Consider the following 10736-nt stretch of genomic DNA (forward strand, 5'->3'; position numbering starts at 1 on the left):
TCCTGTATCCTAGAATTATTATTATTTTTTTAATATTTTATTTATTGTTGTTATTATTATTTTGTATCCCAGAATTAAAGCCCACTTGGTCATGGTGTACAATCCTTTTAATGTGCTATTGAATTTGGTTTGTTAATATTTTGTAGAGGATTTTTGCATCTATGTTCATCAAGGATATTGACCTGTAGTTTTGTTTTTGTTTTTCTTGTAATGTCCTTGTTTGGCTTTGGTTTCAGGGTAATGCTGACCTTGTAAAATGAGTACGAAAGTGTTCCCTCCTCTTCTATTTTTTAGAAGAGCTTGAGAAGGATTGGTATTAATTCTTTAAATATTTGTTAGAATTTACCAGTGAAGCCATCTGGTTCTGGATTTTGTTGGGAAGTTTTTGATTATCTCTGCTTTCTTTTTTTTTTTTTTTTCCATTTGCATGGAAATTTTAGACATTTTGAAGTATCATATCTCAATGGTTAGAAACACACACTTTGGAATCAGGTTTGAGTTCCAGCTGTGTGAACTTGGGCAAGTTACCCAACCTCTCTAAGCTATAATTTCCTCATCTGGAAAACGGAGGGTGACAATACCTGCCCGAAGGGACTACTGAGAAGAATAAATGAGATCAAGCATGTAAAATACCTAGTATAGTGCCAGGCATGTAGTTAACATTTGGTAAGTATTAACAATGATTATTATTTATCTTGAAAATTTTAGGCCATCCCAGACTTGAGTTAGAATTAATATTCTAGCACTTCTGGCCTTCCGTGGCTTTCAATGCCTGGTAAAGAATGTTGACGCTGGAGACCCAATTGCTGTGCCACCTGTCCGATGTGTGATCTTGGGCAAGTGACTTACCTTTCTTTTTGGTACCAGTTTCTCATCTATGGCAAGGAGATAATAATAGTACCTACTTCACGTTGTTGTTGAGATTAAATGAGTTAATATTTTTTAAGTGCTAAGAACAGTACTTGCCACATAGTAACTCCAGTGCAAACATTTGTCATGTAAATAAACATTTGTCAAGTAAATAAAAATGAGTTTCTTCTGTGTTGCTGTTGCTGGATTTTTTTCCTGCAGTCATGACATCTCATCCTCTCCTGCATTCATCCTGGCAAGGAGAAAACTCCTCACTCAGTGCCTGCAGTAGTGAGGAGGTCAATATCTTAAAAGAAACTGACCTTTATCTGCCTTAGAGTGTCATCTCTATGAAAGGTGATGATACCCAAGAATAGGGTAGATAATCTAGCTGTCTGCTTGGAATGATACAGGAGCAAACTTACCCTTAGTGCCAGAAAAGCAGATTCAATATACTTGCACACTGAGTCTGCCTTGTTGTTTGTACTGCTAATTTTCTCATTAACTTCAAGTGGCATGTTATTCTAACTAAACTGGCCCCTCTTGACTGAGCAAAGAGTCTTGAGGTTGTGTGCTTAATGTAAAGTTGACACATTCTTGTCTGTCTTACCCTTTTTGGCTAAATTAGGAAATGGGGGATTAGTTTGTAAGCCTTGGGAATTAAAGTCAATTTGGCATGCTGCGAAGACAAAAGCAAGTGTTAGGCAAGGATCGTCCAGTGTCTCTCTGCTGCTAACTGCTATTGCTTTTATTCATAACATAACTCTGAGTTACACAGAAGCAGTTCTTTGACACCTGTCAGACCTACCCAGTCTCCCAAAGACCTGGACAGTTCATTATCTTTGGATTCATTTTGGAGAAACTGTCCCCCCCCACCCCCGCCTCCCCGCCCCGAGTCCTCAGCTCAGACAAAGCTTTCTTCTGGCCTCTTATGATTCTTGCTAAGTTAAACTGATGACCTTGGAAACACCACATGAAGACTCCTTAAGTGAAAATTACATTTCAATGCTTGGAGGATGATCAAAGCTACCTTTAAAATGTTCATGCCTTAAGTACTTTGTGAAGGTGTGTCTATGAAATAAAGCATCTGTGCAATGACAGAGCGGTGCCTTTTCCCCTGCAATTATCCTCCTGGGATCACTCAATTCGTTTCAGTCAGTCTTATCCTCACCTTGGAAAATGCATCTTTCCACAGGGTCTGGACAAGCTAAAGCAGATCCTGGCTAATGCCAGGCCTCCAAACTCCTCATTTCTTTCCAGAAATGACTCACAGCCAGACACTTGACTCTGAAATTCCCAGGTGACGCAATCCTTCTTTGCATTCCCTCAACTGCCCTGAAGTGAGGGACCAGAATGTGACATCTTTATAAACTTGCTGATAGCTTTCCTGCTGCTACCCAGAGTCTAGAGTCTGGAAGACTCGTGTGTGTGTGTGTGTGTGTGTGTGTGTGTGTGTCCCAGATCTGGAATTTGGCTGATTCTGTATTTTAGTTTCAGGTTTCCTTAACTCCATCTTTTGATAAGAGGTACTTTTGTGAGGCAAGCATCTCTCTAGGTAATATCCTGGTTCTGCTTTTGTGAGGCCAGTTTCTTGGCTGGAGACCAGCGAGGCCATCTAGAAATCAGATTTCTCCAGAACAGGCCACTGCTTTCCTTTTTCCTTTTTTACCAACCAGAATAACAAAAGGGATATTGAGTTTATCTTTGCTTTAGGGGTTTACTAATAATTGTTCTGAACTTTGTGGTATCTTAAATTTGGCAGACCATGTGGAGTTTACAGATGAAACCACAAGTGTCTCCGTAATCCTGAGGGTACATTCTCCAAATCACATATAGCATTGGTTTTTCCTAGTGAGAGAGGAAATGGGACAGAAATTGTGTGGTTAGATATTACTGCTTGCGTAGGAGTTTTGTGGCATTATTTAGCTTGGGCCATTGAGAAATATCCCTAATCATCTCCATCCATAGTCAATAACTTCATATACTTAGGTGCAGTCACCTAATTTGACATATATGGATCAATATATTGTTCTCAAAGCTAGTTTAACAAGTTTTATATCTTGTTGTTTATATTATATGGCTTTCATTTAAAAAAATCTAAGATTGTAGGGGAGGGAGGTACATTTCCTACTACAGAGGGTATTAAAAAGCCCCATGTGGGGCCCAGAACAAAGTCTCAGATTGGGGAGGAGTCACACAAGATTTACAGGCAAAGATGGCAGAAGTGAATTTCATGTTGTACCTAATTTTGGGACATATGAAGGGGTGCTACATGAATGTGCATCTTGGCCTCATATATGCAGCCTGATCTCAAACCCCTCTCTGTGTCAGGCCACAGAAAAAGGATGGCGAACACTTTTGATTAGTTCCCATGTGATATTTTACAGAAGATATTGTTTACACTATTTAAATGAAACCTTTTCAAAGAATGGGAGTTCATATATTAAGTCTCATTAGGTTGGATGTACTGTTTGCTCTAATAACTCAGCTAACACCAAGTGATGAGAGCTACAATTCTTAATCATATCAGTGACAAAGGTCCTGAGACACTGAATAGCAGTTGCAGTTGCATCGCTATGGATTACCCATGTATATAGGGGGTGAGTGGTGTAGGGCTTTTTTTTGGTGGGGGGGTGGGGCGTGCGGCGGCACTAGCATTTATCACACATATTATGTGACAATCTCCACTAAATGCATCATATACATTTTCTCATTAACTACTTAAAGCAATCTCAAAGGGCAATTTCACAGATTAAACCAAGGCCTCGATTATTGGCAAAGGTCACAAAGCTGATAAGAGATTGGAACTGTGCGTCCACTCAAACACCTGCAAAAAAACAGTTGCTGGCCCACTGCCGGATTATAAGCCGAATACAGTTTCCTCATACTATTCTAATGAGATGTATTTTAAATAAAAGGCCTTGTACCCAGTGGGCTCACTAAGATTTGTTAAAAAATAAAGTCATTTTCCAGAGCCGATAACACCACTCCTCAGGGCAAGATCAGTATTGTATCTTCCAAACAGATCTCTCTAAGGAGTTGTTGAGTATTTTATCCCACATTACCAAAAGAGAAAACTATTCTGAATTAGTTTGGCCAGGTAATGATGAGCATTTTTAAAAAGATATCTCAGTGAGGTTTAGGGGGGCTGTCCACCCCTTTGTGGGCTATCACGAACTAGTGGGTCTATCAGCAGACCCCTCTCATGACTCAGGTTCCAGGCAGAACAGTGCCATCTCTTTAAAAAAGCTCTCTGAATACATCCATTCATAGTTTATAGGCACATTTCAGAGGGCAGAACTGGTCCTTCAGCGAAACCAAGTCACCATGATATTGAGACCAGACTATCTCCCATTATAGTAATTTCTAACCAAATTTTACCTTCCCTTCCATCTCACTCATGAAGTATGGGCAAACTGTTCATAATGACACTGTATTTCAGCTTTATAATCCCCACTGATTAACACAGAAGAATTACTTTTCCTTAAGCTCTGCTTTTTCATTCTTGGGCATAAAGTTTTGGAAATAATAATCTGTGTACAATCTAAATCAACCGACCACATCTCTACCTTCCCACACCCATGTAAGTGAGACAAAAGAATAAAGATAAAGGCGGGGAAGAAAGAATGATGGAAATGTTTATTGAGATTGAAATGGAACACTGTTCTCTTTGATGAGTTAACAGCACAGTGTAAGAGGCTGGTTACAAACTGACTCCAAAACAAAGATGGCCTGCAGTTCATGAACAGCTCTGCCAACTCTAGTGCCTCAAATCAGAGAAACCTGCCAAGGGGTAAAACCATTCAGCTTAAGATAAATTACTGACTCAACTGCATTTATATTCATATTTATTTCCTTATAAACAATACTACTATTTGATTTTAAAAACACTGAATTACTGGTTCAGATTTATGATAATTACATGCCAATTCAGTATCATTCTTTTGTAGATTTCAAATGCAGGCGGTCGATACAGAGCATTTATTTACTTTTCCATGATCTTTGGCACAATTTCTGGTTTCTTAAATACAAAAGCACAGGCTTAAATTGGCTACTCAATACTGCAGAAACACGAGTATTTTGGATCTCAGTGTAAATACAAGTTTATGTTAAGCATTATTTACAAGATGTGAGCTAAAGCACAGACTTTAATAAGCTATCTTCATAAATTAGAATGACAAGCAATGGATTTTAATGAGCACAGCCAAGATTACTAGACTACTAGTCACTTAGAATGATCCTCCCTGGAGGAGATAACTGCCTTACAATGGAAGAAGTTTCCTGAACCACCGATTGGTCTCCTGTCCTGGGATTTACTCTGCAAGAATCCAGGGTAGGGATAGTGTTTTTCTGGTCAATGTGGCTTGTTCAATCCATTAAATCCCTATTAAAATACAACTTAGCTGGTAGCTTGCCACTGTTGTTTGGGCCCTGATGGGTACAAAGGGCACAGTACTGTCATTTTTAAGTGGGCATAACTGACCTTGGAACAATGTAGTCTTCCAGTTGGATAAAAACACATCCAGCCTTATGTGAGTGACACCTTTGTACGTAATCTTATAAAGAGCCAATATGGATTCCCTCCCAGCAGTAGAATCTGAAAGTTGTAATGAATGGCTAAGCCACCTCAGAGCATCACCATAATACATCTCTGCTTTGGGTCTGATACACAGACATGAAACAATCGAACAACATTTCTCATTCTAGTGCTCCTGAGAGAGGAATTCTGATAAGCCTCAAAGTAGATCTGGATTGGAATCATAGTTATTATTCAAGTATAAGGAAAGCTCTTTATTTCACATTGACAGTTCAATTCTGATCTCTGTCTGGCAAATTATATGAAAATAATATATACATATATATATCTAGCTCTATACTGAACACTGATTTTATAGTTACCAGTGTCCCAATACAGTACATTGAAAAGAGAACCCTTCTCCCTTCCCCCTAAACCTGACGTCTTTCTTAAAACTGTTATTGCAGAACTGTGCTGGTCTGTTTTCTTTCAAAGCAGTTTCTTTGAAATTGGCTGGAGATGAGTTCAAAATGGACAACTTGGCACATTAACTAGAGGAGGGGGATGGTTTAGATACATTAAAATCCATAAAAACGTGAGACATCAAAGGAAATCCATGCCAATAGAAAGCCCGAGTAAAAATTTGTAGTCAATGACAGAATATTTTTAAAAAAACCCTAACACCAGTCTGTGCATGAGAAAGTAATTTCTCTTTCACATCTGTTAACCTATTCCAACAGTAGCAACTCTGTCATAAAATTTTAAAACTCCAGATAATACAGCTTTCCTTTTAGTCAATTTCATTTTATCTTACACTACCCCCAAATCCTAGAACCTGGAGAGTGAAAGCTGTGAATCCAAATATAGAAAATAATCTGGAGGTCTGTATATCAGGTCAAATGTACAACTGGCCACTAGTGTTTTTCTTTTTCCTTAATGTTTGAAATTGCTAAGAGATGTCCTTTATTATTCCCAGTCATCTGAAGCCAGGGGCTCTAGAACTGTGAGGTCTGGGTGAATGAGATGGTGTCAGATTTGTCTACAGCAAAGCCTCCGTTGACATACGACTTCTTGGTGTCTGAGTCTTCATTATCGAGCGTCGCAGATTCCACAGCAAAGGGGTTCACGAAGTTGACGTCGGACGAAACACTCATCTGCTCCAGCTCCTTCTTAGAGAGCTTCTCCACGATGCCTGTCCCAAAAGCATCACCGAGGACATTCACCATGGTCCTGAACCGGTCTCTGGGGAAGGGAGAGAGTGAGTCAGACAGCAGGCCCAGATTTCTTTTTCCTTCACCACTGGAACAAAGAAAGGACTTGAAGCATTATGTTAAGCAAATGCAGAAGGGGCTGTCCTCATGGCTGGCTGGCTAGAGGCTCCTCTTCTTTCAGGCCTGGGGCAGAAGGTGGTTCATAGGGACAGATGAGCAAATAGGCTCCCCCAGGCCTGTGCTCCTAATAAGTCACAGTGATTCCCCTAGATTCATCACCATCTCCCTAAATTCTGCTTTCTTCCCAAAGAAATGTGAACAGTCTTCATAGATATTTTTGGGGAGCTGAAGGAGGGTCAAAATTCAGTAAGACTTTCACCTCTAACCTCTGTCTTGTGGGCATTTCCGGACTCTCTTTTGGCTAAGGTGAGAGAACTTGGATGGGGTGTGTGTGTGTGTGTGTGTGTGTGACTCACTCATTTCTTTACCAGACTATGTCACTCCAGGAGTAAGCCATCAGGGAAGTCACAGAGCTCAGGTCAGAAAACAGGTCTGCCTGAGAATGGCTTGCTTGAGGTACCCTCAGCCAGTCTTAACTCCCAGAGAGCCTGGAGTTAGGAAGGTATATAGGTAGAAAAGGCACAGTGGTGACAGGATGCTAGAGCATTGTTGGGAGGAACTATATACATGAATATGCTTGTGAAAACTATACCTGCAGGACAGAAAAGGTCAACAATGCTTATACATGTCCATTTGGATGTCCTTGTTATTTAGAACAAGGCTACAGATTGAGCTAGACCCCAGTAAGGACCTGCTAGTGTCTTTTTATCCCATGGATCAGACTGGACCTTTGACTTCTCTGGGTGTCTTGGAAGTGAAGGTCACTGATTCTAAGAATCAGGAAAAGGAGAGAAAAATCCACCAACACCGTTTGGAAGAAAAACTGAAGCACTGGCTTCACAAAGGTACCCACAATAGTTGAGTACCTTTGCAAGAAAGGTGCAGCCTCAGTTGGGCCTTGTAGAACCAGCTCGTTACTGAGAGAGCCCCACATGGCACAGCTTCCCAGGTATAGGAGCTTCTACCTTCTGGGACATGACTGTATCTTCAATCCGTCATGGAATGTTTCTGCTTTCCTTTCTTCCATCTAAGCTTTCACTTGCACACTACATACACTGGATGCCCCAGTAAGCCTGGGCTGGTTCTGGGTGAAGGCTCACTATGAAGCTACACTTACCCCTAATGGCCAGAGGACAGAGCCAACCCTAGGTGCTGGAAGAACAATGAACAAAGTGGATATCAACCAAGGACAGAGCTAGGAACCAGGCTCATTCTAACTTTAACTTTGGGGGTCACAAAAGGCACATTCTTACCAGAACATATCACAGATATTATGTTTCTTAGCTGTGTGTATTTTGTGTGTGTGTGTATGTGTGAGGGAGGGGTGGGGGAGAGAGATGGAGAGATGAAGGTGAGGGGGAGAGAGAGAAAGAAATAGATTTGTTGGTTGAGACCTGAATGGTGCAACTCATTGTAGTTATAACAATAAAACTTGCTTTTTATTGAGCATATACTGCTTGCCAAACACTATTCTAGACACTCCTCCCATATTAGCTCACTCAGTCTTTACACCAACAGAATCTTTCCCATCTCATGGATAATACCACTGGACCTCAGAGAAGTTAAGGAACTTATGCAATGTCAACAGTCAGTAAGAAGACACTGAACAGGGAATCAAACCTAAATCAATCTTACCGCCAGCCTTTGCTTGTGTGCCTCTGATGGTCTGATGCTTGGGAAGACTGGCTGACTTTGAAACTATGATGGTGACACAGGGCTGGGATAGGCCAGGGTGGTCTATAAGGTTGGGAATGACTGAGGCCTTGCTCGACTTGTTCACATTATTTTGTTTATCTCGTCCTATACTTGGCTCCTAATCTTGAGCATTACCAGGTATAATGAGCTAATAGAGATCACTGGCTTTTTAAAAATCACTACTTGAAGTTATGAGGAGTTAATTTTTAAGCACGTTATCAGATGGCCTGGTTAGAGAGAAATTAAAGCAGCAACAGATGGCTAATTGGGCAATCTGAGGAGAGAATGATGACAAACTGCAGATTCTGCATGGCTGGGAAGCCCGCCTTCTCATCCGGCCGAGGCAGAGCAATTATTCCAACTCACAGGAGCCAGTCGACAGCGATGATCAGGGTGACATCCTCAGTGGGCAGGCCCACAGCACTCAGCACGATCACCATGGTCACCAGGCCAGCCTGGGGCACACCGGCAGCTCCGATGCTGGCAGCTGTGGCTGTAACACTGTAGCCAAAACACACCAGAGCAAAAAGAGTTAGATGCTCATTTCTTCCTTCAAGGCCCTTTGGCCTGAAACAGTTAGTCCCAATGAGTGTTACTGCTATGTCCCCAAATTGGCCAGTCAGAATCTGTTATCTGCTAAGCATCAGCTTTGCCTCATTAGAGGGCTGTGGGAGACTGAGGGGAGCATGATCTTCCAGGAGGAGATATGGCAAATCACTCTAATGCAAGGAAGTGGAGAGGAACTGCATGAGTGGCATACAGAAAATGAGCAAGAGAGATATTCAAGAGGAAGACAAGAGTTTCGCCAACTGGGGTATTGATGGAAGGCTTTATCTACCCACCCATCTTAAACAAGGGCCCAAAACCTCTCCACCTGCTTTATTCTTCCATCTACTCACCCAGCCAATCATTTACTGAACATCTAGTATGTGCCAAGAATTTATGTGGCCTTGGAGGGTGGTAGAGGGATAGTGGTAGGAATGGATAGGCAAGTGCATTTCAGGTGAAAACAAACCTTGCAGTGTTCAAGCAGGTTTTATTAACTTTCTTGACATCACAAGACTCTTGATCTCTCTGGGAACTTCCCTGTAGGGCACTGAGTTGAGAAATGGCTATGACTCCTGTCCAAGGTACAAGCATTTATTCCTGCCTGCTCCTTTTTGCCAGTGGATACACTCTGTGCCAAAGAAAGTTAGCTCTGGAATCCAGGAGTGGCAGCAGAGTGAACTTCATTACTGTATATTTAGAAAGATCCCTCTTGGGCAGATAGAATGTGGCAGAAGGGAATTTTTCTCTTCGGAATATAGTTTTTCATCAGCACCTCCCTTATTTAAATCTGGTCATTTTGTAGGAAACAAGGGCTCACCATTCTCTGAAAAGTCTCTTGATTTGAGTCAGCCTAAGGGGACATCCACTATATTTTTTAGAGACGTCCTTACCTTGGGCCAAATCCTGAACTTCCTTCAGGATGCCACTGAGTTGAAAAGTGATGACGTAGAAAATGCCAATTTAAACTAGAAAAATCCCTGATTCTATCCTTAATCCATATATCTGTAGGCTTATGAAGCCTCAGAGTTCATATGAAGCTGATTCTGGTGCCCATTCTTCTGCCAGTGATATGTCACAGATGGTGTTCGAGGGTATGGTTAAACTCAGGCCAGAGTTGTTTGACAAGTGTGTTTTTCTCCACTGCCTGTGGTCACTAATTTACAGTAAATTAGAGATATCTGGGGCTGTCTCAGCGCCTCTAAAAGTTTCAGGTCTGCATAATCCTTTAGATGTGTTCTGACTTAAGCACTCTTTGGAAAACCCAAGTTTATTTCAGCACTGGTTGAAAAAATTTAAACTGGATGTACTGATGGATTTTCTTTGTCAGAACTGATTTGTGCCCGTGCCCACTGATCCCTCTTAGAACCTCCAACATATCACTGTTAACCATGTGGTGGTCCCTATAGCCCAAGGCTGGGCTTGAAACTCAAAATCCATTAAGTCAAAGAAAACTCTGCCCTTGACCTTGCTTATTAAACTCCAGATATCTGACTGGCTTTGGTCTGAAATATAAATCTTTAGATAGGGGAAAAATTTTTACTAACGACCTGTCCTTAGGCAAGTTACTTCTCTGAATCTCAATTTCTCGCATGTAAGATAGGACTAATATGTTTACTTTGCAGGGCTGCTGTGAAGATTACATGAGGTAATATATGTAAATACATGTAAAGCATCCAGTACAGCACCTGGATATAGTAGATACTTAAAAACTGATGCCATTTCTGCTACTTCAGCAGCTGCTACTACTACTTCTATTACCACTGCTGTTAGTATTACTGCTACTTTTTTCCTCCACG

General features: G+C 41.2%; 1 protein-coding gene across 1 annotated transcript in view; it reads right to left on the reverse strand.

The window, feature by feature from the left end:
* Positions 1-4468: 4468 nt before the first annotated feature.
* The window catches only part of SLC1A1 (solute carrier family 1 member 1), a 69957-nt gene continuing 63689 nt past the window's right edge, over positions 4469-10736 (reverse strand). Inside the window, exons 11-12 of the mRNA XM_006918387.3 lie at positions 8758-8892; positions 4469-6607 (exon numbers count right to left, since the gene is read on the reverse strand). Coding sequence (XP_006918449.1) covers positions 6361-6607; positions 8758-8892 — 382 coding nt within the window. The 3' untranslated portion in view covers positions 4469-6360. The remainder of the gene's footprint in view (positions 6608-8757; positions 8893-10736) is intronic.

Source organism: Pteropus alecto, unplaced genomic scaffold (genome assembly GCF_000325575.1).
Source record: "Pteropus alecto unplaced genomic scaffold, ASM32557v1 scaffold95, whole genome shotgun sequence".
NCBI lineage: Eukaryota > Metazoa > Chordata > Mammalia > Chiroptera > Pteropodidae > Pteropus > Pteropus alecto.